At 42.4% G+C, this 27,187-nt stretch overlaps 1 protein-coding gene across 1 annotated transcript in view; it reads right to left on the bottom strand.

Annotated features, from left to right (window-relative positions):
• Positions 1-284: 284 nt before the first annotated feature.
• LOC109429860 (zinc finger protein 91-like) overlaps positions 285-27,187 on the bottom strand; it is a 35,815-nt gene continuing 8,912 nt past the window's right edge. The window contains exons 3-8 of the mRNA XM_062847529.1: positions 17,277-17,396; positions 16,686-17,204; positions 15,740-16,602; positions 1,887-2,040; positions 1,296-1,814; positions 285-1,204 (exon numbers count right to left, since the gene is read on the bottom strand). Of these exons, the coding sequence (XP_062703513.1) occupies positions 302-1,204; positions 1,296-1,814; positions 1,887-2,040; positions 15,740-16,602; positions 16,686-17,204; positions 17,277-17,396 (3,078 nt within the window). The 3' untranslated portion in view covers positions 285-301. The remainder of the gene's footprint in view (positions 1,205-1,295; positions 1,815-1,886; positions 2,041-15,739; positions 16,603-16,685; positions 17,205-17,276; positions 17,397-27,187) is intronic.

The raw sequence follows: 27,187 nt of genomic DNA, 5'->3' as shown, positions 1-27,187 counted from the left end.
CATATTTATCCAATTTATACTGCGATTGGGAACTGAACTTTTGTACCTAAATGAAAAATATCAATGTCATCATATATAGACCAGCATGAAACTAATTGCGATTACCTTACATTTTTTTTATCATCGTTTATAGTTGTTTTCTTCAAAGTTGTCCTTCCTCGTAGCTGAGCTCTTTATGAGATCAAAGATCTTTCCAGGCTGTCGACTGTTTTCTTTGTTGTCCATTGGCTTTCTTTCTTCTACTGTATATAGAAACGTTCCAGTAACCTTACATTTATAAGTATTTAATAAACCGCTCAAATCAATTGGAAGTATCCGTCGGTCGAGCTACGGTCTCGAACCGATTATCAACCTCTCCCGAAAGCGGTACCTTCATTTCCGTATCAACTGCCTTCGCCTTCTTTGCCAAATTTCGCTTTGGAGGTTCTATCCGGTGAAAATGTTTCCAATGGTGCCTCAGTCCAGCCTTCTGTTTGAACTTCTGATCATCGCACATTTCGCACTTGAATTTGTACTCGGTCCCGTGGATGTCCACGTGCTGCGTCAGGAAATTCTTCTTGGTGAACTCCATGCCACAAATGTTACAAGTGTGAACCTTGATCGTTTTACCGATCAATGGATGGTTGGGATGTTCTTTTGCTTGATGGATGATCAACTCGACCTTCTTGTAGTAGATCTGCTCGCAAACGACGCACTTGAGCTGTCGATCTAGGGTGTGAATTGTCATGTGTTTCATCAGAGGGGCCTTTTGACTGAACTTTCGATTACAAATCTCGCACTGGAAGCGGGATCCTTCCGTGTGAGTTCGTTTGTGTTTCCGTAATCCGTCCGCAGATCGGTACTCCTTCCGGCAGACATCGCACGGATACACCGTCTTGCTGTGCGTCGCTTTGTGGCTACGCAAATTGCTCATATGCCGGAATGCCGCCGGACACTGCTCGCATTTGAAGGGCTTTTCTTCGCTGTGTTGCCTCTGGTGGCGTCGCAGATCCGTCCCATACTTGAACAGTTTGCCGCAGATGGCGCAGATTTGACGCTCTCCTTGATGTTCTACCCGAATGTGGGATTCCAGCAGTCCCTTGAAAAAGAACGCTTTCGAGCACTGGTCACATTTGAAGCGTTGATACTCCTTGTGGGTGGCGCGGTGTGTGCACAGGGACGATACCGTGGCGTACGATTTGCCACACAGTTCGCAGATTAACGGCTGAAAGAGATTCGAAATGAAATAGAGAATATTCAAGTACCTAGTTAATCATAAAACTTGTCATCGCTCAACTAGGTATAACTTTACTTACCGCAGCTTTCTTCACGACTCGATGCACAGTTTTCCTATGTTGAATGAGAGCTTCCCGGCCCTTGCAGATCTCTCCACAAACCTTACACGGCAGACTGTCGTGTCTCTTCAGATGGTGCCTTAAACTTTCCTTCTTTTTGAAGCTCTTTCTGCAAATCTGACATCGAAATGGTTCCTTCTTGATGTGAGCGCTTTTGACGTGGAGCTTTACGACATGAAGCGATGGGAGCAGCTTCGGACACAAGTCACACTTGATTGCCTGTTGGGTGTGCGTGAACGCGTGATAGTCCAGCGAATACTGCGTTCGAAAGCGTGCCGAGCAGAAGGTACACTCGAAACGTTTCTCTCCGGTGTGGGTAATCTGGTGAGCTCCTAGACCACCTTTTGTCATAAAAGTCTTTTTGCAGATTTTACACTTAAAATTCTTGACTCCGATGTGAATCTTCTGGTGATGTTTAAGGCTGGATCGAGATTTGAAGAATTTCAGGCAAACAGAGCACCTCAGGTTGGGGTTTGCTCTCTGGAATTTGAACAGTATTGTTCATTAGAATTTTGTTGAAACCTTTTCGAATTTTCAAATCCCACAGCTTACCTTCCTAGTTTGTTGACTCATTGCTACACTCTTCAGTTTCTTCTCTTTCGCCTTGACCTGCTTTGCTTCCTCTACATCCAATTTCAGCTCTCGCTTAGGACACAATTTCTGTCGCAGAATCTGTAATAATTGAATGTTATTGTATATTTGTACTACAGGCAAATTCAATCGCATTCAAACAATACAAAGTTTTTCAGGTTCCATATTCTTTCGTAAATTCGTCTAGGAATGCCTCAATAGATCCCCCAAGTAAAAATCAGAATGCCTTGAAGGTTTATTCATGTTTTATCCTGGTTTTATACGAGCATGTGAAAAAGCTAATTATTCTATATTAGTTTTGTGTGATAGTTTTTACTTTGCACCCTTGGCATGTCATAAAACTATCATATAACTACTGCCATAAACATCTTCAGTTAAAGACTTGCAAGTATGTAGTCATGAATTGGTTTTATCACTTATTATATATCATTTCAATAAAACTTGCATTTGAGGTTGTCGGAGAGATCTTTTTGTAAACAAATATATAAAACTGTGAGACAATGCTTAAAACCAACAAAAGATTTCGTGGCCGTATAGAGACCAAGAAATGCTGTGATAAAACCGTTAGTCCTATCATGGGCTCAGTTATGTCCACCTCAGGAGGGTTAGCCCTATTGGAGAAATCATCAGGAACACACAGTTTTATCAGAAAAATATGTCGCCTAGTCGGGTGGTGTGGCGCACTTATGTTTTGTCATTATCACAGTCACATTCACTACAAATTTTGTCTCCTAACACGTATTAAATAGGCAAACAATTTTGAATTCCCGATCGGCATCTTTCCAATTGATGGCTGGATAAACAACCAATCATAAATTATTCTGACGATGGAACATTGATAGTGAAAAATAAACAAAACAAATGTTTGGAAAGTCAGAAGATGGTTTTACTTGGAAGGTTGTATCGGGGATACGATAAAACTTTGATACAACCCGAAATCCTAAGCCGGTTTGCATACGAAGTCCTGTAGGTCATAATAAGATTGCGCTAACTAGCGAGAACGTGGGCCATAGGAGGCATATAAGAGCTCGAGAGGACTTTCAAAGGACTTTTATGGTTGTGGTTTTTGAATAGTTAAAAAACTTCGATAAAATCGAAATTGTTACTTGGATCATTCATCAAAAAATATCTACAGAATTATCTTCAAGAATTGATCTTTTAAATTTTTAGAAAATCTGACAATGAATCCAATAATTTAACCAGAGATTTCTCTAGAGATTTTCTAAAGCAATGATTTTGTAAATTCCGTCTACAATTTCTCCAGAAATTTTATTAGAGATCCCATAAATAATTTATCTGGAAGTTCCTGCAAAGTTATCTCCAAAAATTTTTCTAGAGACTGTTCCATGAACTCCTCCAGAGATTCCGCAAGAATTACTTTTAGAGTTTCCACTGAAATTACGGATCATTACTAAAACGAATCTTCTAGAAGTTATTATACAGATTCTCCTAGTGATTCCCCCAGGTATTCATCCCGAAGTTCCTTAGATATGTTTTTCGGGACTCCTGAAATTGGGAGATGTATGTTGTGATGTATGAGTATCAATAAATGATAAGAATGCGGTAAGGAAAACATCATAAACATTTTGGGTAAATTAATATGAAATTAAGAAACACTCGAAATTCTTAATTAAACTAAGGATGTTTTGAAACTTGCAAAAATGATTAGTCTTCTTTCAACGATTCTGAAGCAGCAACGATGTGTTCAGGAGAAAGGAGAAACGGTCGAGTCGAAGCTGATCAAGTGATTCGAAACGGATGGAAGCACTGGATACCCCCGAACTCAACAATGTCTTCTCATGCCAAATCTCATATAAATTTCAATTACAATGCGCAACGCGTAGACACTACTGATCGCGCTTAATTGTTACAATTTTCCTAAATCAGGGTGTCTACTCATAACTCAAAATAAAATTCCCTGAGTTTTCCAGGTTTTTCCAGATGAAATTTTGAAAGTTTTGAATTATAAACTTAAATAAATTATATAACAACCCAAATTTTCTAAAAATTATAAAGGGTGACTTAGGGTATCATCGGCAGGTTTGTTCTCTGCGTCATAAGGGATTTATTCCGGCCAAATTGCCTGAATCTTGATCATATTCAGCTTGGTTGGGAAGGATTTGATGCCAACTCTGAGTTCAACAGGTTTAAAAAAAAAACCCATGAAGAGAACAAAACTGCCGAAAATACGTAAATTCCCCTACTCTTCAAAAATTCTTTCAAGATTTCTGAGCATAATTCCTGAAATTTCTTTCAAAGTTTCTTCCTGGCTCTCCGCAGGATTCTTTCACACGAGATATCTGTTTGAGTACGTCCCGATATTTCTTGCAAAGGTTTTCCGATATACTTCTAGAGATTCTCGCTGGATTCCTCCTGAAGATCCATCCAAAACTATTCAAAGTTTCTTCAAGAATGTCATTGGTTGAACCTCGTAGCCATGCGGTTAGAATCCGGGTGGATGAGGGTTCAATTCCCGCTCCGAGCGATGAAATTTTTCACGTCTTATCCGTAGCCACTCCGTGTAAAGTTTCGTTCAATCGATACAGCCGCCGACTGAAGCCAGTGTCCATGTCTGTTTTAGTGGTTTTCCGGGACAGCTATCCATAAACTATTGAACTTTCCCGGTTGTTCTCCGATATTCCTCTTGTTTTCCTCGCGGAACTTCGTCCGCAGCTGCTTTCAGGTATCCATGAGGTTTTCAGAATTCCTCCTTGGATGTCCTTAATATTTGTTCTCGGGATTACTATTACCTGGAACTTTTTTCGAGATTTCTCATTTTTTTCTCAGGTTTTTCCTGAAGTTCATGTCGAGATTTTTTCAATAACACTTTGCGGAGTTTTTCGCAAGATTTTATTTGAATTCCCTCGAATATTTCTCCATGAATTTCCTATAAGGTATTTCGTAAGTTATCTCAGGAGACATTCTGAGGAAACCCCGTAGAAGAATCCCTGCAATTACTTTGGGAGAAATCCCTAAAGGAGTATCCAGAATCTCGGGACATTTTCTGGTAAAGATTCCGGGAAGAATTTTGAATAATGCATAGAGTACCTGTAAAAACTCTCAGGTGGATCACTGCAAGAAATCCAGTACAACTACAAGAAACAGCCTGTCTCTGAAAGAATGCAAGAGAAGAATTCAATGAGAAATATCAGCAATAACTCCTGTGGAAATCCCACAAGGCACTCTGCAAAAACAATCTTGGGAGACAATCCAGGGTAAATTAAGAAAAACTCTAAGAGACATCTCATGGCCAACTTCTGAGAGAAGTTCCAGGAGATACTCCGAGAAAAATCTCAGGTAAAACTTAAAAATAAACCTCGCGAAAACTTTTAACAAATTCCTGTAGGAGACCAGGAAGAACATCTCGAAGAAAGCCCAAAGCAATGGTTTGAAGATATCACAGGAAAAAATAAAAGAAATCTCTTGAGGAACTCTTGCAGTAAATTTGTGAAAACTCCTTCAGAAATCCTTGGAGAAACTTTAGTAGGAACCCCAGGAATAACTTCTTTAGCAACTCTGAAAAACGTTCTGTGAAGATCTTCTGGGGAAGTCCCAAGAGGGACACCGGAAGGAATCGGGTAAAATTTTCGTGAGGAGTGCCGAAAGAAATTCCACGATTTATCCCGACAGACATTCTTATAGAGTATTCGGAATAAATTCTGGTAGAAATCCTACGAAAATTTCTTTGAGCAAAACACTGGAGGAGCTCTGAGAAGAAATAGCATCCCCGTGAAAAATTCCAGGAGAAATCGGTTGGAATTCAGGAATCCTGGAAGGAATCCGGAAGTACACCTTTCCGGAAAAAAATCAAAAAGGAATACCAAGAAAAATAGCGTCAAAAATGCGGAATGGAATTTTATAAGAAATTCTGGGAGACATTCCAGAAGATATTGTTAAAGAAGTTCCAGAAAGAAATTCTGACAGAATTTCTGGAAAAAAAATCCTTGTAGCGAAATTTTTATATGGATTTTTACTACCAGGTTCATACGACCCAATGATTTTTTTTTCGGAGTAAAATTTCCCTGAGTACTCAAGAAATTCCCTGAGTATTCCAGGTTTTTCCCTGTTAAATAAAATTCCCTGAGGATTCCCGGTTTTCCAGGTTTTTCCAGGTAGTAGACATTAGAGACATCTTTTCTCGTAGATGTCGCCGAAAATTTTATTATAAAAAAAATCTATACTCTTAAATAATACATACTTGCCGAATTTTTGTTTCTTTTTGCCGAGATCAGCACAATAAAGTAATGTTTTAATGCCGAAAATCAGTATAACAGTCTCATATTGATTTAAATTGAAATCAACACTCAGATAGTTCAGTCCGGAAAGTAAAAATATGTGTATACATAAAGACATCCCTCACGCGGATATAATTACATTTTATACATTCTTCTATCAAATAATTAATTCAATAATCTCAATCTTGTACAGTTACACCAAATTTGTTTTTTGAACTGGTCGGTTTTTGCTATTGCAACAGGATCAAAACTGACTAAGTTATAGAAAAAAAAACGGCCCACGCAAAACAAAAAGCAGGTGCATTTTATCTTTCCGCTCTTACAGATGAAACGATCATTTCACTACCCACATCCAAAGAAGCGCTTCAACATACAAACGACTTCATCGATCAAATCACGCGAGTCGTTGATGCGCACGAAATAGGCGAAAAAGGATGTGAAAACAACATGCGCACCCTCATTGAAAACCTCATGCACTATGGCCTATCAAACTTCCCTCTTCTCATCTCATAACTTATCGCATCCGATCGCATCTCACCTTACCCACTATGGTCACAGCCTAAGGCAGTCGGAAGAAGTAGCTGGCGTTGTAACCAGCGACACCAAAGCCGGTTCTGTTCGAAGCCTTCGAAACATCTGTTTAGACGAGTTGGTGATAACGGTATTTTCCGGCTAACAATTTGGTGACATGTGAGCGCATGGCAGTAGGGTTATCTCCTGCGCGAAACCGTTTCAGGATGGACAAGTCGAAATGGAGATCAGTAGCATCCCACCTTCTGGCTCCAACCCAGTGGGCCTGGTCAACCGGAGGGAGTTCTAGATGGGCCAGATGGGTGAGGGCTCTGTTCGCCTCCCTGAGGAGAAAGACCTCTTGATTAACGGTCGTTTTTTTTTTTCGAGGTATCCAATGGTTCTGCAGCATAGAGTCTCCGTGACTTGATAGCGGAAAGGAAGCACTCCAAGTTCTATACAGGCCGCATCTGCTGGGGTGGATAGGAGTAGTCCGGCTATTGTCCGAATAGCTTGATTGTATGTGGGGGCTAAACGATCGATGAGAGAGTTTCTAGCTAGTCCAAATATTTCAACTCCGTAGAAAAAGCTACTATTGACGATAGCCTTAAGTATTCTGAGGAGAACGCCTCTATTACTACTCCTGTGTGGTTTGGAGAGAGTGCAAAGAAGGTTCAATCGTGTTTCGCAGTTTCTTCTAATGTCGCTAAAATACTCTCCGAAGTTTAGCTTGCTGTGGAGTGCACCTTAACCGACATCGTACTATATTCTTATCCCTCGCTCATCCACCATGTGACACACATACACTCTCACCCATCACCGAGCTGCTGGCGCCTCAGCCAGCAACTCCATCCCTCTGTGGGTCCACGCCAGTTCACCTTTCTCCTCCGACCAAGCAGGCCATCTTAAATTCCACAGTGGCGATCCTCGCCATGATTTTCTTCATCCGTTCACAATTGTTGAAATTTAATTGAAGCCAGTGGAAAGTGATAGACTTTGTCCGTGAGTAATAAAATCGATAAAGTGAAAGTGGTAGCAGTTCTTCCCTCGTCCCGTCGTCCGGATTTATTCGAGGTAAGCCATCGTGCGTTTTTTTGTTCCTCTGGTTCATAAAAAAGAATCAGAGCGGTCTTTTAGTTCCGGTAGTGCTCAAAGTGGGGGTGATCCAGGACGGACACTCCGTCTTCCGAAAGTTAGTGGCGTTGCGAGACGAACGCGGGAAAAAAAGAAGCATGGCGTGGTGGGTCACGAATTAGAAATTAATTAGGAAAGTTCCAATACGGCCATTTTGAATTTTTCCCCAGCGTTACGAGACGAACCGTGAGACGAATGCGTCAGAGGAAAAAAAGAAGGTGAAAGGTGGATGGGAAAAAAACTGGAATGCTACTTTTTTTTCACAATTAAAAAAAAAAAAAAAAAGGAATAAACGGCAACTTCTTTCAAGCGTTACGAGACGAACGTGAAAACAAGCAAGGCGTGGTGGGTCATACGCTGGAAATGATTAAAGAACCTCGAGAAACAAAACGGCCATTTTGCATTCCCTCCAAGCGTTGCGAGACGAACGCATTGTAAAAAAAAAAGTGAATACCTTGCAGGAATGTTCTGTTTCGTTTGTGTTTGGCTCTTAATTTGCAATAAAAAGCAGTGTAGATACACAGAGCCAGAGTTGGATATAGCTTCTTTTTAGGTTAAGTAGTGCGATAAATCTGAATGGGTAGTTTTTGTTTGGATATGGTAAGTTTTCCTTACCCAACGCACTGTTTTGACAACATTCCATTTCGTGAAGTAGAGCGTAAAAAAAAAGGAAAAGTTGGATGCTATCACCCCCGTTGTTGTTATCGTGATCCACGTAAGACTTTGAATAATATCCAATAGTACCTTATTGTTTTTTCTCTTGGAATAAAAGTTTTCATTAGAAATTTAGTGAATTGCACATTTTTAATCAGAACAACCGTTTCGAAGAACACTAACAGCCCTGTTTTAACTTCCTGTCCTAGGGGAAGAATGGAACCGGAGCCCGGCAAGTACGGAATGGAACCGGAACCCGGCAAATACGTGCGAATCATGCACGCAAGCGACGAGGAGGACAACACTGAAATTGAACAGCTCCCGAGCGAAAGCGATAGCTACTCAGAGCACGACTCGGAAGCTGAAGAAGCGGTTGATCCACAAATGCTTGAGGAAACGACTGACTCTCCGCCCTTGCCACCGCCACCCAGTAGTACGGACAGGATAGCAGTGGTGGAGAAAGCCATTGTCGACTTGGCTCAACTGCTCCTGGAAAAGCCTTGGGAGAAAAAAGAAGCCACAAAACCGCCGACCGAAGAATCAGCCGCAACATGGGGAGGACTTGACGGCAGCTCTACGCCAGCGGAACCAGCGTCCGCGATTCGGCTGGACAATATCCCTTCATTCCCGAAGGAAATCCCTGCGGGTGGAATGTGGGAAGCATTCGACCACTTTATTGAAAAGTTCGAGATTGCCATTACATTAAACAGTATTACTGATCCAACACGCCAAGCCAAACTCCTGTACCTTGCCATCGGAGATGATTTACAGACGATAGTGCGCGCCGCAGGACTCCGGCCGAGCCTTGACGTACCGGACTGTTATCGGAAGATGGTCAACAACATTTCGGAATATTTCCACGGCATGACGGATACGGCCGCGGAGCACGAAGCTTTCACCAAGATGAAGCAGGAGAGCGGTGAATCAACCATGGCCTTTCATGCGCGTTTGATGGCGAAAGTTCAATTGTGCCGGTACAGCCCTGCGGATCAAGTTCGTTTCGTACGAACCCAGTTATTCAACGGCATGATTGATCAAGAACTGGCCAACCAAGGGAGAACATTTGGATACGACGCAGCGTATATCGTTCAGGCGGCAGCAAGGAAAGAGGCTTTTGGAAAAGGAACTACCAGCCTACCGGAAGGCGCCATACAGGCCGTAGGACGTACAGAAACCCCCCATCATGGAAACCAACGTTCGTATCCCTCAAACTTTCGCGCAAGAAATTTCGATGGAAACAACAATCAACTCACCCACGCCGACAACCAGCAGCGAGCAGCCCCATTTCGTCGCCAGGGAAACCAACAACCCCGCCGATATGGTAATGGACAAACCTACCGTTACAGCAACCAACAGCAGCATCGTAACTCCCCTCAAGGGACTTTCCGTTTGGGCAAACGTGGAAGATGTTCACGATGTGATCGACCAGCCCATAGAGGACAAGCGTGCCCGGCATTGAACCAAGACTGCCACAAATGCGGGCGTCGTGGTCACTTCGCCGCAACGTGTCGGCTACGGGAGGCCAACGTGACCAAACAGGAACATTTGAAGACAGAGGACGAGGATACTCAGGTATGAGCCTTTATTTTAACGTATATTGTTTTTGACAACGTGTGTCGACACACATATGCATTTTAAGGTCACGTGAACTGAATTCCAAAATAAGTGACCGAAGATAAACTTTATTTCTCTTGACACAGCGACATTTATTGAAACATTTTCAGTCCATTCATACTGATTGAATAAATAACATGTATGTTACAAAAAACCTGTTTTTATTAATCATTGCTTAAGTAGTTTCAAATGCATATGTATTGAATTTTAGGAGCTGGTATTCTTAGGTTTTATCTAAGTTACCAATTTGGTTGAGCTTAAACGCATATAATCTGCTGCTTATAAGCAGATATATCTCCCTCTTTCCAATGAAAGCACAGGTAATTCTTCGATCCTCAGCGAATATGACACATTCTTAAATTAAGCGTTTCAAAGTACAATTAACAAGATAACTTTACTGTTGCCCTACTCTAAAACTGGTTTTGATTGATTTAAATAAACTTGGCTTATGCACATTTTATAGAAACACTTTCTGACATCAGAAAATCCATCGATATTGTGGAAAAAAGGATTAGGCAAATTTTTATCATACCTTTTTATGGTTTCATTAGTACTACCAGCCGGGCGATGGTAGCGAATGGTTTTTAAGATAAATTCGCAGATTATAAACGAGCCACGGCGCCTAACTGCGACTTAAACATTAAACCGATATTTCTGGGACTTCGTGATCACAAAATTAGTCTATGACTACTTAATCGTTACTTGATATGCCACCACTTGTATTGTACCTACGGAAAAGTATGGTACGGTGACTACCACGACACCCACTCTACCCCATAGACGTTCTGACAAGTATCCCATTTACAAGGCACCCCTGGCATAAGTATGACGTAACCAGCCAATCACATCATGCCAGTTAGATAATATCGTTAAGACATGCGAACTTCATCCAAAACGCTTTCTTCAAAGTTGGAATTGTTTCAACATCGTTATATACCCTTCGATGAACCCTTGACAACTACTCTTGCGTCGGCGTAATCTACTAATCACTAAATATGCACGGTTACTGTCAAGTAATCAAAATAAATAACGCTCTGACTTGATTCCATCCACAGTGCGTTAACACACTTTCCATGGCAGATGTACTCATACACTGCAGGCTGGGTACGTCCAGCCCTATAGAATTCCTCATCGACTCGGGTGCGGACGCGAACATAATTGGAGGGCAAGACTGGGATCAACTTCAACGGGAGTATAAGGCAGGCTCAATTACAATCGACGTGACCAACAAGCCTAATACGCAAGCTTTAAGAGGTTACGCTACAGACGTACCCATGGAAATCGAATGCATATTCTGCGCAGAAATCGTGGTTGTGGAAACCACTAAGCCACCAATTCGCGCAGAATTCATAGTTGTCCCAAACGGTCGTCGCTCGCTCCTTGGACGTGCAACTGCAAGTGACTTAGGGCTCCTGAAGGTTGGACCATTTGTAAACAAATGCGATGTGGGAGAACCGGGCATATTTCCCAAAATGCCTGGTGTCAAAGTAAGATTTAGCGTAGACAGGTCAGTCCCCCCCGAAAGAAACGCTTATTACAACGTCCCTGCTGCCTACAGGGAAGGAGCAAAACGCAGACTTCAAGAAATGGAACAGAGAGGAATAATAGAAAGGGTTAGATCCGCTCCAGAGTGGATAAGCGGCATGTCGGCCGTTCCCAAGGGAAAGGATGACTTTCGCCTTGTTGTGAACATGCGGGCACCGAACAAAGCGATAAAGAGGGATTATTTTAGGCTTCCATTGATCCAGGAGATGAAAGCCCAACTCCATGGAGCAAAATTTTTTACTAAGCTGGATTTGACGAGCGCCTTTTACCACCTTGAACTGGCAAAAGAATCACGAGATTTAACAACATTTCTTGCTGAAAGTGGTATGTACCGCTTCACAAGATTGATGTTCGGCGTCAACTGTGCCCCCGGAGAGGATTTCAGCAAGTACTGCGCAGAACGTGGCATAACGAACGTGTTTTCCACCCCGTTGTTCCCGCAGCAAAACGGCCTGGCAGAAAACTGCATGAAACTTATCAACAAGGCAATGGCTACCGCAGTATCTGTCGGAACTGACTACAACGATGAACTCCAGTCAGCAATCAAAGCCCACAACTCGGCGGCTCATTCAATAACAAAAGTTCCTCCGGAAGAACTAATGTTCGGGCGTAAGATACGGCGATGGCTTCCCCTTCTGAATCCTGGTAAGGTGAACCACGATGACGAAAAGATTAACTCAAGGGACATGAAGGCCAAACTAACCGGAAAGCAATACGAGGACCGACGTCGAGGCGCGAAACGTTCCCAAATCACTCCGGGGGATACTGTTATCATTGAACGGCACTCACGTACGAAAGGGGAAAGTCGATTTGACCCCAGAAAATACACCGTCACGGAACAGAACAAAGGGAACCTGGTGCTTACGGGACCTGATGGCCAACAGCTGAAAAGACATGTCACACAAACTAAACGGGTTCATGAATGGCGTGCTCCGGATCCCACCCACAAAGATCAGGAACTAGCAGTGAAACGCCAAGCAAGGGAAAGAAACGCGCCCGTGTATTTGAAGGATTATATACGTTTAGTGCATGCCGAAGAATCTGCACGATAATCATGTAAATCAGGTAAACTAATATCGTTATTATCCCAGGTGAAACTTCTCAGAATTTAAACTCGTCGTAACTTCTAAAACAAAATTTCAAAGTTCGACAAAAAAGGTATCTTTGTGTAATACTGTATTTTAGCTTCTGCTTTCTAAAAGTTTTTAATGGCAACCCTAGATGGTTTGATTCGTAGGTAAACCTGTGAAGCATAATGTACAAATAGAAGAAAACAGTTTAGTCATAACGGGATTCTGAGATGTTTCATTCCATTTTAATTGCTCTAATATACACGTATATAAATTTGTTCTCTTATGGTTACAGTATTCCTCGAAGGACCACGTACGCTCCGCCAACTCGCCGAACTTGCTACGAACCTAGTTTACTTTCAAAATGCTTTCTTGACAAACATCTATGTTATCAAAGTCCTAGACAAGCCCTATCTCAACAGTAGAAAAAAATGTTAATTGAAATCAAGAATAGCTCATCGTTTGACTCATTAAATACAGAACACCTCATCTATTTCAAAGAGTATTCCAATCTGTTATCGATCACGCTAACTTTTCTCCGAAATTGACCACTTCTACTATACATTAGGGTACTTTGGGAGTTTGTTTAGAAGACCTGGGTATTTTTTTTTTGGGCAAGGAGGGGGATGTGGAGTGCACCTTAACCGACATCGTACTATATTCTTATCCCTCGCTCATCCACCATGTGACACACATACACTCTCACCCATCACCGAGCTGCTGGCGCCTCAGCCAGCAACTCCATCCCTCTGTGGGTCCACGCCAGTTCACCTTTCTCCTCCGACCAAGCAGGCCATCTTAAATTCCACACTTGCGATCCAACCGGACTCCAAGAACTGCAACAGACTTTTTGTGCGGTATCCGGCATCCGCTTGCCTTTATCGGTGACGGCAACACTTGGTGACGTGATCGACAGACATGGGAGACGACACTTTTCTCTGCAGACAGTCTAAATCCGATTTGGGTGGCCCATTTGGAGACCACTGCTGCTTGGAGTTTTCGTCTAATGAACTTCAATGTACGGCCGATAACAACCAACACAATATCGTCTGCATAAACGAAGACATAAATTTCTTTGGGTAGCGTTTCGAAGACCCTATTCATGAGGACCAGGAAGATGATAACCGCAATCACGGAGCCCTGCGGGACGCCTGTTTCCTCGGCTCGGATGGAGGAGTAGTTATTACCACTTATGACTTCAAAAGTCCTGCCGCACAAAAGGTTTTTCAAAATGAAGAGAATGTGGCCTCTCAGGCCTCAATCAACTGACGAATGGCTCGGGGTGTCCAGGTACGGTTATATGCCTTCCCCTGATCTAGTGAGGCAATATCAGCATGAAGGCTTTCGTTTATTGCGTCCTGAAGAACATGCCCAGGACGAAAGGCATGTTGTCGGTGGTCGAGAAGTTAATTATCCTCTAAGAAGCGACTTAATCGGCGGTTCACCATACGCTCTAAAATATTGCCGTTCGAAGCATTAACACATCTGCAGATTTCTGACAACCTTTAGACAGTCATCCATGTTGTCCACGGCTGAGTTGAGAATTATCGAATTTATTGATTCCTGGAATTGATGCTAATCTGCTTGTTCATATTTCCAACGTGGACGACGTGATCGGTTAGGATAGTGATCGGGTAATAATCACTTCCCATTGGATCCTCAGATGTTGCCTTGAAAAGTCGATTAACTACATATACATGGGTTGGCTAAACTGACGTCAATATCTGAACTTATCTGACCTCTGGTGAATGTGTGAGATCCGTCGTTTAGAATGACTAATTCGAAGGCTTCTGCAATCTCCAGTAGTAAATCACTGCTGTTGGAGGTATTACTTCCCCATTCAGAATGCTGGCCGTTGGCATCCCACATGATCAGGATTGGTGTATCTAGGTTTCGGATTACGTCCATGAGTTTTGATTTTAAATCCGGAATACTTCCATTGGGAAGATAGCCCGATATAACCGTTAGAGGGAAAGCTATGCCTTTGACTCTTACTATAGGTAGATCGGTTGTCAGCTGAAGAACATGGTGAGGTATCTCTGCTTGAACACCGATCGCAGCTGAGTTCTTGAATTGCCAGGATAATAGGTTCATGCTCTCTCACAAGAATTTCAAGGTCTGCTAGATTGTTATAATAACCATTTACGTTCCACTGGATAGCCAGTGATCTTCTAGAGGGGTTAGGCAGAGTGTTACGAGAAAGACCAGCCGAGGTTGAAGATGTCTGTCCAACTGATGGTGAGTGGTGATGGACTTCAGACTGGTGACAGTTTCAGGGACATCTCTTTGTATGCGAGTCACTAGTAGATCTGGCAAGACAAACTTGAGGAATGAATGTATGCACAAATTCAGAAAGTGTTCATTCACCAGAACCGTTTGCAGAGTACCCGGATGATACCGGAACGACAATGTTTGTCTTGGACGAGCGACATAAATTGCAACACAAATTTCAACTTCATACTTGCAATCGTCAAAACTCATAAAAAATACCTGTTAATCGATTCCGGCGGATGTGATGTTTTCCCTTTTACGAAGACGGGCCCGGCTGATAACACTGGATTTCCGTACGCTGTAAGAGCTCGTTCGGAGAATAGAAACTACTTGACAGTCGTATACAGCAGATTGAAGAGATACGATGTGATAAAATTGTTGCTTTTGGTAGTTTGATAAACATTGCTAATGAACATTGATTCCCAAGCGTTCAAATGCGAGACTTTTTGACCGGCTTGATCAGCTTCACATTTATCCAATTTATACTGCGGTTGGAAACTGAACTTCTGTACCTAAATAAAAAAAAATAACATGTCATCATATATAGACCAGCATGAAATAAATTCAAATTACCTTGCAGCACCGTGTGTAGCTGAGCTCCACATAAGGTCGAAAATCTTTTCGAACTGGAAGGTCAACTGTTTAATTGTAGTTCATTAACTGGCTTTCTTTCTTCTACCTACTATCTATAGAATCGTGTCAATGGCTTTGCTTCCACAAGTGTTTAATAAACCGCTCAAATCAATTGGAAATATCCGTCGGTTGAACTACGGTCTCAAACCGATTATCAACCTCTCCCGAAAGCGATACCTTCATTTCCGTATCAACTGCCTTCATCTTCTTAGCCAAATTTCGCTTTGGAGGTTCTATCCGGTGAAAATGTTTCCAATGGTGCCTCAGTCCAGCCTTCTGTTTGAACTTCTGATCATCGCACATTTCGCACTTGAATTTGTACTCGGTTCCGTGGATGTCCACGTGCTGCGCCAGGAGATTTTTCTTGGTGAACTCCACGCCACAAATGTTACAAGTGTGAACCTTGATCGTTTTACCGATCAACGGATGGTTGGGATGTTCTTTTGCTTGATGGATGATCAACTCGACCTTCTTGTAGTAGATCTGCTCGCAAACCACGCACTTGAGCTGTCGATCTAGGGTGTGAATTGTCATGTGTTTCACCAGAGGGGCCTTTTGACTGAACTTTCGATTACAAATCTCGCACTGGAAGCGGGATCCTTCCGTGTGAGTTCGTTTGTGTTTTCGTAATCCGTCCGCAGATCGGTACTCCTTCCGGCAGACATCGCACGGATACACCGTCTTGCTGTGCGTCGCTTTGTGGCTACGCAAATTGCTCATATGCCGGAATGCCGCCGGGCACTGGTCGCATTTGAAGGGTTTTTCTTCGCTGTGTTGCCTCTGGTGGCGTCGCAGATCCGTCCCATACTTGAACAACTTGCCACAGATGGGACAGATTTGACGCTCTCCTTGATGTTCTACCCGAATGTGGCTTTCCAGCAGTCCCTTGAAAAAGAACGCTTTAGAGCATTGGTCACATTTGAAGCGTTGATACTCCTTGTGGGTGGCGCGGTGTGTGCACAGGGACGATACCGTGGCGTACGATTTGCCACACAATTCGCAGATTAACGGCTAAAAGAGATTCAAAAAAAAAATAGTGAATAGGAGTTAATCATAAAACTTGTCATCGCTCAACTAGGTATAACTTTACTTACCGCAGCTTTCTTCACGACTCGATGCACAGTTTTCCTATGTTGAACGAGAGCTTCCCGCCCCTTGCAGATCTCTCCACAAACCTTACACGGCAGACTGTCGTGTCTCTTCAGATGGTGCCTTAAACTTTCCTTCTTTTTGAAGCTCTTTCTGCAAATCTGACATCGAAATGGTTCCTTCTTGATGTGAGCGCTTTTGACGTGGAGCTTTACGACATGAAGCGATGGGAGCAGCTTCGGACACAAGTCACACTTGATTGCCTGTTGGGTGTGCGTGAACGCGTGATAGTCCAGCGAATACTGCGTTCGAAAGCGTGCCGAGCAGAAGGTACACTCGAAACGTTTCTCTCCGGTGTGGGTAATCTGGTGAGCTCCTAGACCACCTTTTGTCATAAAAGTCTTTTTGCAGATTTTACACTTAAAATTCTTGACTCCGATGTGAATCTTCTGGTGATGTTTAAGGCTGGATCGAGATTTGAAGAATTTCAGGCAAACAGAGCACCTCAGGTTGTGGTTTGCTCTCTGGAATTTGAACAGTATTGTTCATTAGAATTTTGTTGAAACATCTTCGAATTTTCAAATCCCACAACTTACCTTCCTAGTTTGTTGACTCATTGCTACACTCTTCAGTTTCTTCTCTTTCATCTTGACCTGCTTTGCTTCCTCTACATCCAATTTCAGCTCTCGCTTAGGACACAATTTCTGTCGCAGAATCTGTAACAGTTGCATGTTATTGTATATTTATACAGGCAAATTCAATCGCATTCAAACATATCAAGGTTTTTCATGTTTCATATTCCTTCTGAGATTCTTCTAGGAATTCCTCAATAAATCAATTCATTCTTCTAAAAATATCTACAGAATTTTCACCAAAAATTGAACTTTATATTTTTAGAAAATCTGACCAAGGATCCAGTAATTTAACAAGAGATTTCTCTAGAGATTGCTTCTAGAAATGATTTTGTAAATTCCATCTGCAATTTCTCCAGAAATGTTATTAGAGATCCCATAAATAATTTATCTGGAAGTTCCTGCAAAGTTATCTCCAAGAATTTTTCTAGAGACTGTTCCATGAATTCCTCCAGAGATTGCGCAAGAATTTCTTTCAGAGTTTCAACTGGGGATTACAGGTGATTACTAAAACGAACCTTCTAGAAGTTATTTATTTTTTTTGTTTTAAAAGAGTGGCCAGGTGGAGCTGCAGGAGAGCTGAAAGCAAAGCCTGGACCCTTTCCCTACTTTCCCCCTACTATGACCAATACTCACGATGGACTAGACGATGTCGTCAACTTGAGCAAAGTGTGCAGTATTTAGTATTGGGTCGTACCGTGAGGTGCCCATATTTCGTGCACTTAAGAATTCTCTAAGTTTGATAAGCTCCTGAAATTTTACCATAAAGTATATCAGATTATTTTCTTCAATAATATTTAGTGCTGGCACTGTAGCTCCCAAGAAAAATATAATTAGGCAACTTCACATTATACAAGATAGTTACAGCATTAGTTTCGTTTTGTTTCAAAGTGCCAAATTTCGTGCACGGGTTCCAAATTTCGTTCAAAATGGGTCCAAATTTCGCTCACTCTAAAAGACGTAGAATTCGCCTAAATGTGTTAATTTCCAAAACGCAGCATACTCGTATAATACTCATGAACCCATAACATGAAGATAAAATCGATGTCTGTGACAAAATATGTGTGAATATTTGCTGTTTCCCACGTTCGTCCCGGATGTTTACATTAAGATTTCCAAAAATCTTTCTGTAGTTTTAAGGGTTATTATTTTTGACGTTTGTTTTGCTTTTTAATTGTCATCTTAATCAAACAATATATTGTTTGTTATTTGAATCAAATGTTCACTAACTTTACTAATAGTCAGTAATGTGAATCAATTCATTTTTCTACCTAATTGTAGCTTTTTACCTTTTTATTATGTCACATAATTTATGTCACATAATTTATGTCACATAATTTATGTGCAATTAATAGGCACATTCCTCGGGAGGATAGTTCTAGTAAAGTGTCGTCTTCCAAATTTGTGTTCTGGCAATAAGGCTTACGGCAATAACTTGCTAGCGGCTGTAAGCTACTACTCCCAATGTTTGGGTAAATAAAATCATCTCGAACTTACTTAGTATTCCCACATTTATAAATTTGTTTATTTATTCACTTTCTACGTAGTTTAACGTAAACCAATTAAAATAGTTATTAGAACTATTATTAATACCCGAATCAAGCGATGGCTACAAATACACATGAAACTCTAAAACAAAGTTATAAAAAAGAGTGCACGAAATTAGGGACCCATACAAATTGTGGGTTCCTTATTTCGCCAACAACATAAATGTTGAAACAAAATAAGAAAACAACATTTTTAGGTAATTTTGTTTGCGTATTATAATAAAACATATTGAATTGAAATAATCAAACATAAATTGGAATATTTACTTTCGGTAGAGATCGGCTGCAAAACGGTGAGTCGATAAGGAGAGCGTCCAATATAGCTCTGGTCCTCACAAGTTCCTACCTCATGCTTCCACGGGTCAAACGATGACAATGACCGCCAGCTAAGAGTTGTGTGCTTAGCTGGTAGCGCAGCCTGGGCACTGTTGTCCTTCTGACTTCAGCTAGATTGAGGAGGTACGATCCGAGTGTCTGTTCACCAAGGAGGTGCGGCTCAAACAGCGTCTGTTCTGGTATCCAGCGGCTGAGTAAGAAACGCTGCACCACGCCCAGCTACACACCAAATTTTTTGAAACGCTTCCAGCACAAAAAAAATCAGCAAAATAAATTACTGAATTTCAGCAAAATTTTTGCTGATTTTCAGCACAACATTGCTGATCAACTGTCAAAATTGCTGGAAGATTCAGCAAGCTGAAAAATAATTGCTGATTTTCAGTAAATTTGTATTGCTGAATGAAATCAGCACAAAAAAAATCAGCAAAGTTTGCTGAAAACCAGCAAACAAAATTTGCAGTGTAGATCCAAGGTGGTAGCCCCATCAGCGTGGTCGTCCTAGTGTTGGTTGGGACGTTAAACAGAACTGGCACGATGGCCCTCCGGCGAGACAGGAGTGTTGGCGTAGGCCCAATAAGCCACCCGTAAAAATCCCCATTGCGAATAACATAGGAGAAAATACGACTCGATACAATCGGCAAAGACCCACGCGACGAAATAAGGACTACGATTGGAAACTTGGAACATGGAATTGCAAGTCACTAGGTTTCGCAGGATGTGACAGGATAATCTACGACGAACTACATCCCCGCAACTTCGACATCGTGGCGTTGCAGGAACTTTGTTGGACTGGACAGAAAGTGTGGAAAAGCGGGCATCGAGCGGCTACCTTCTACCAAAGCTGTGGCACCACCAATGAACTGGGAACAGGATGTATAGTGTTGGGCAAGATGCGACAACGTGTGATCGGGTGGCAGCCGATCAACGCAAGGATGTGCATGTTGAGAGTTAAGGGCCGTTTCTTCAACTACAGCATCATCAACGTCCACTGCCCACACGAAGGGAGACCCGATGACGAGAAAGAAGCGTTCTACGCGCAGTTAGAGCAAACATACGATGGTTGCTCGCCGCGTGACGTGAAAATCGTTATCGGCGACATGAACGCGCAGGTAGGAAGGGAGGAAATGTACAGACCGGTAATCGGGCGAAACAGCCTGCACGCCGTATCGAATGATAACGGCCAGCGATGCGTAAACTTTGCAGCCTCCCGTGGTATGGTAGTCCGAAGCACCTTCTTTCCCCGCAAAGATATCCACAAAGCCACCTGGAGATCACCCGACCACCAAACAGAAAACCAAATCGACCACGTTCTAATCGACGGTAAATTCTTCTCGGATATAACCAACGTCCGCACATACCGCAGTGCGAATATAGATTCGGATCACTACTTAGTCGCTGTATGCATGCGCTCAAAACTTTCGACAGTTATCACCACGCGTCGAAGTCGAACGCCGCGGCTCAACATCGAGCAACTTCGTAACGTAGAAGTAGCTCAAGACTACGCGCAGCAGTTAGCAGTGGCCCTACCAACGGAAGAGCAGCTTGGCGCAGCTACACTTGAAGATGGCTGGAGGGACATCCGATCCGCCATAGGTAGTACCTCGGCTACAGCACTAGGCTTCGCGACTCCGAATCACAGAAACGACTGGTACGATGGCGAATGTGAACAGTTGAAAAACGAGAAGAATGCAGCATGGGCGAGAATGCTGCAACACCGTACGAGAGCGAATGAGGCACGTTACAAACAGGCGCGGAACAGGCAGAACTCAGTCTTCCGGATGAAGAAGCGCCAGCAGGAAGAACGAGATCGCGAAGCGATGGAAGAGCTGTACCGCGCTAAGGACACACGAAAGTTCTACGAGAAGCTGAACCGCTCGCGCAGAGGCTTTGTGCCACAAGCCGACATGTGCCGAGATAATCACGGGAATATTCTCACGAGCGAGCGTGAGGTGGTCGAGAGGTGGCGGCAGCATTACGATGAGCACCTCAATGGCGACGTTGCAAGTACCGAAGGTGGCGTGGTAACAGATCTAGGAGTATGTGCACAGGACGAAAGACTTCCGGCCCCTGACCTTCAAGAGATTGAGGAGGAGGTTGGCCGGTTGAAAAACAACAAAGCCGCTGGAGCAGATCAACTACCAAGCGAGCTTCTAAAATACGGTGGAGAAGCACTGGTGAGAGCACTACACTGGGTCATTACCAAGATTTGGGAGGAGGAAGTATTACCGGAGGAATGGATGGAAGGTATCGTGTGTCCCATCTACAAAAAGGGCGACAAGTTGGATTGCGGAAACTACCGCGCGATCACACTACTGAGCGCTGCCTACAAGATACTCTCCCAAATTTTATGCCGCCGTCTATCACCGATTGCAAGAGAGTTCGTGGGGCAATATCAGGCTGGATTCATGGGTGAACGCGCTACAACGGACCAGATGTTCGCCATCCGCCAGGTGTTGCAGAAATGCCGCGAATACAACGTGCCCACACATCACTTGTTCATCGATTTCAAATCGGCGTATGATACAATCGATCGAGAACAGCTATGGCAGATTATGCACGAATACGGATTCCCGGATAAACTGATACGGTTGATCAAGGCGACGATGGATCGAGTGATGTGCGTAGTTCGAGTATCAGGGACACTCTCGAGTCCCTTCGAATCTCGCAGAGGGTTACGGCAAGGTGATGGTCTTTCGTGCTTGCTGTTCAACATTGCTTTGGAGGGTGTAATAAGAAGAGCGGGAATAAACACGAGTGGGACGATTTTCACGAAGTCCGTTCAGCTGCTTGGTTTCGCCGATGATATTGATATTATTGCTCGTAAATTTGAGACGATGGCGGAAACGTACATCCGACTAAAGAGGGAAGCCAGGCGAATCGGATTAGTCATTAATGTGTCGAAGACAAAGTACATGATGGCAAAGGTCTCCTGGTAGGAATCACCGCGCCCGCCACCCCGAATTCATATCGACGGTGATGAAATCGAGGCGGTTGAAGAATTCGTGTACTTGGGCTCACTGGTGACCGACGACAACGACACCAGCAGAGAAATTCAGAGGCGCATTGTGGCAGGAAATCGTGCTTACTTTGGACTCCGCAGAACTCTACGATCGAACAAAGTTCGCCGTAACACGAAGTTAACCATCTACAAAACGCTGATTAGACCGGTCGTCCTCTATGGGCACGAAACATGGACCCTACGTGCAGAGGACCAACGCGCCCTTGGAGTTTTCGAACGGAAGGTGTTGCGTACCATCTACGGCGGAGTGCAGATGGAAGACGGGACTTGGAGAAGGCGAATGAACCACGAGCTGCATCAGCTGCTAAGAGAACCAACCATCGTCCATACCGCGAAAATCGGGAGGCTACGGTGGGCGGGTCACGTCATCAGGATGTCGGATAGCAACCCGACTAAAATGGTTCTCGAGAGTCATCCGACCGGTACAAGAAGACGTGGAGCGCAGCGAGCTAGGTGGCAGAGTGCGGAACTGGAGACAAACAGCCATGGACCGAGTGGAATGGAGGCGGCTACTATGTACAGCAGAGGCCACCCCGGCCTTAGCCTGACCGGTGGTGGTGGTGGTAGAGATCGAAATACTTGCTCACTTCTGTGAGTGTTGCTTTTCTCGTATCTCTGAATATGGCATCTGCTTTTTGCATATATTTGCAATTTATTTTTCAATCTTTGACATATACCGTCGTGCGGGGCTACTTTTGAAATGCGGGGCTACTTTGGACACTTTTGAATATGGATTTTTTGAATTCAAAATATGGTTCAAATCTGTTTGATGTCTTTGGGACTATTGTTAAGCAATAGTTTTCGCTTCATTTGGTTGAAATTATTTTTCAAACAGACCGTTTATTGCTTGTCAGGACGCAAAAAAAACATCGAATAAACCAATAAAATGTACATAACGTATCAGAACATTTGGTCTGTAAGCATTGTTTCTACAGTTCATAAATTTCAAAGGGTTGATCAATTCATTCAAAATGTATCAACGTAGCATATACAATCGAATATTTGTATCGTTATACATTGTAAATGACCGTTTCACCTAAATAAAGGATTGATGGTCCCTTTTTTCAGGCTATCTATACAGCAATATCACGCTGCTCATAATACCAAAGGTAGCACAGAACCTTCTTAACCTTCCTTAGTCCCTAAAAAAAAGTTACAAATAAGACCCTGGGGTCATTTTTGACCCCAAACTTTGAACGGCTCTCAAAAATCAGTGGCTGGGCCGATTTTGATTTTCTTTGGCCCAAATGAAAGCCACACATGTCTAGTTTTCAAAACCCCCGGAGAGTTCCGGATTTGGTCACTGTGGCCACCGGGAACCTGCTTCAACTGAAAAATGCCGCTTTAGAGACCCTAACTTTGGCAAGCTATAACTTTGCAACCAAACAAGTAATCAGGACCGTTCAAGAATCGTTGGAAAGGTATTCACGTGGACTTTGATTAAAGACATTAATATTGACTAATTCTTAAGAACCGGTTCCGGAAATCCGGAACATCCGGAAAGTAATGTTTTTCACGATAATGTGCTAGAAAGCACATTCATATTAATTGCAGGATAGAAGTTTTTGCATCAAACTTCTTTAGGCCATAATACAATCTGCCGAGAACTATTTCTGTATGTTTCTGGTTATGTCCCGTCCTTCTGGAACCGGTTCCAGGGATCCCACAAGATGGCCAACGAGTTGACTGTAACGAAATTGAATGGTTTTCCACGCTAAACACATCTGCGTTGGTTAAGTCATGATGAAATCTCAATAATTTTACATGCTCCATATTGTTGTGATATGTAAAAATATTGTTGGACATTGTGGTCTTATGTGGCCACCGGAGTGACCACCGGAGAAACCCGTATTGAGGGACTTCAATGTTTTTGCAACAAAGATAGGCATTCGACGGTTCTAACTTCATGATTTTTCATGACCATGTGGGTTCTGGCATTGAAAAGAAGAATTAACCATTCTGGTCTGTTTTGGCCACCGGAGTGACCACCGGAGAAACCCGTATTGAGGGAGTTTCATGTTTTTGCAACAAAGATAGGCATTCGACGGCTCTAACTTCATGTTTTTTCATGGCCATGTGGCTTCTGGCATTAAATAGAAGAATTGACCATTCTGGTCTGTTTTGGCTACCGGAGTGACCACCGGAGAAATCCGTATTGAGGGAGTTTCATGTTTTTGCAACAAATATAGGCATTCGACGGCTCTAACTTCATGATTTTTCATGGCCATGTGGCTTCTGGCATTAAAAAGAAGAATTGACCATTCTGGTTCGTTTTGGCACTGGCTCGATCCACGGCGACGGCGACGACGACGACGACGAAGTGATGATGAAGAATAAATTAACGACAGTTTGGTTTTTGGGAGACCACGCAAAGTAGTTGGAACGAAACGAGGATAATGATCGAGCATATGATGATGAGGATCAACAACGGGGCGCAAGAAATTTTTTAGGGATTACCAATCGTGATGTTGTCAGAGGCGTAGCTGGATGTTCATCATACGTTATTTATTTATCGGCGCAAATATTGTGTATACGACAGTTGTGGAAATTTTACTATACTGTTGTTGAAAGCTTTATTGAATTAAGGCTCTGATTCATTTGACGGACTTTGTCGTTTGATGTTTGATGTTCCTGATTACTCCTGGGTACTGGGTTTTATGCCTGGCCCTGGCCAGTCTCTTTCAACCTATTTTATAACTTTGTATATACAGTCGAGACTCTTATAAGATCACTGGTCGGGGGGCGCAATAGGAATCCGCTTAATAGGAGACTAATAGCTTATGGGCTTTCGGCCTTTTGGGGGTATCTCGGGTGTGTTAAGAGTTAGCGCAATACTTTCTTCGGCAATGTTTTAGGGCTTGATAAGATCTACCATTTAGAACTTTGGTTCATAGGATTAGTTGGCAACTTGGCCGCTAGAGGGACCAGCAACAGTTTGATGCCAAATCGCACTACAGAAACCATATCAGGTTGTCAAGCAAACGTTACGATATGCGACAGCTCAAGACCCTGATAATTTGGAAGGATAGTATCTTCGGAAAAGTTGTTGGGTACGCCAATAACTTACTGACGATGAGTTGCGAAGTTCAAAATTCCTCCACTGGGTGGCGCTAGTGAATATGCAAATTTTAGAAATTTCATAGCTCAGAATCCTGATAACTTACGAAGTTGGTGTCTTCGGCAAAGTTGATCAGTATGACATAAACTTACATAAAAATTAACACTTGTTTCGCAATTCTGCCACTAGGTGGCGCTAGTGAACATGCAAAATTTAGAAAACTTATAGCTCAGAATCCTGATAACTTAGAAAGTTGATGTCTTCGGCAAAGTTGAGCAGTATAACATAAACTTACTTACAAATAAACACATGTTTCAAAATTCTGCCTGCCACTAGGTGGCGTTTACCGTTTTTTTGTCTTTTTCCGACTTTTTTGTAGTTTTTCGGCTTGGCAAAACTAGTGTCGCTCCCCCCGATAACTTATTAAGTTGGTGTCTTTGGAAAAGTTAATCAGAATGACATAAACTTTCATAACAATAAACACTTGTTTCGCAATTCTGCCACTAGGCGGAGCTAGTGACCATGCAAATTTTAGAAATCTCATAGCTCAGAATCCTGATAACTTAGAAAGTTGGTGTCTTCGACAAAGTTGATCAGTATGATATAAACTTACATAAAAATAAACACTTGTTACGCAATTCTACCACTAGGCGGCGCTAGTGAACATGTAAATTTTAGAAAACTCATAGCTCAGAATCCTGATAACTTAGAAAGATGGTGTCTTCGGCAAAGTTGATCAGTATGACATAAACTTACATAAAAATAAACATTTGTTTCAAAATTCTGCAACCAGGCGGCGTTTACCGGTTTTTTCGACTTTTTTTGAAGTTTTTCGGCTCAGCAAAACTAGTGTCGCTCCCCCCGATAACTAAGAAAGTTGGTGTCTTCAGCAAAATTGACCAGTATGACATAGACTTACATAAAACGGAAACCTTGTTTCGCAATTCTGCCATTAGGTGGCGCTAGTGAACTTGCAAATTTTATAGCTCAGAATCCTAATAACTTAGGAAGATGGTTTCTTCGGCAAAGTTGATCAGTATGACATAGACTTGCACAAAATGGGACACTTGTGGCAGAATTCTGCCTCTAGGTGGCACCAGTAAACACGCAAATTTTAAAAATCTCATAGCTCAGAATTCTGCAATCTTGGAGAGACTGTATTCTTCATTGATGAGATACTTGGTTTGAAATTCTGCCCCTGGGCAGCATGCACATTTTATTAATTGTATACCTTGATGTCAGTCGGACTCGAAAGGAATCCTCCGTGGAACTTTTAAGAGTATGCCAGTTGAAACTACTAGACGAATTAATTTTATTAAAAAAAATTAAAGAATTGCGAAGTGTTCATAAAACTCACTAAATGGATAATATTTGTGACCGAATTCCTCGATTGCAGAACTTGATAATTCCCTAATTCAAGTGAAACATTGTTTGTCTTCCTCAAGAAAGCCCTTCTCCTACCAACTAAGACAACTTTTCATTCTGAAAAAGCTGACTTCATGTAAGTATAAGAAAATAGAGCCAGCAAGAAAGGAGAAAGCATATCAAGTACTAACAAATAATGTGGACATATCTAAAAAGATAATGATAAGAAACGATGTGATTTCCAAGAACAGTGAACATAGACGACCAAAACGTTAAGTGGTGTTAACCAAAATATACGATGAAAGGTTTGTTTGTGAACCGAAGTAAAACTATCCTCAATTCTCGAACTAACCATATTACCATTGACAGTGCAGTATCAGACTACAAGAATCGCAGTATATTTTAACATGAATTGCCTCTACTACAGAATAACCTTGTTGAACAATAAGAATAACAACTGAGCATAAAGATAATACCGTGAGGTCGCCATTCACCGCTCATTTAACGGCATTTTCGTAAAGTATATGACATTAAAAATCGACGTTTGCGA

The sequence above is a fragment of the Aedes albopictus genome, chromosome 2 (assembly GCF_035046485.1).
Source record: "Aedes albopictus strain Foshan chromosome 2, AalbF5, whole genome shotgun sequence".
Taxonomy (NCBI): domain Eukaryota; kingdom Metazoa; phylum Arthropoda; class Insecta; order Diptera; family Culicidae; genus Aedes; species Aedes albopictus.
The sequence above is the reverse complement of the archived record's forward strand: the minus strand, read 5'-3'. Positions and strand labels throughout refer to the sequence as shown.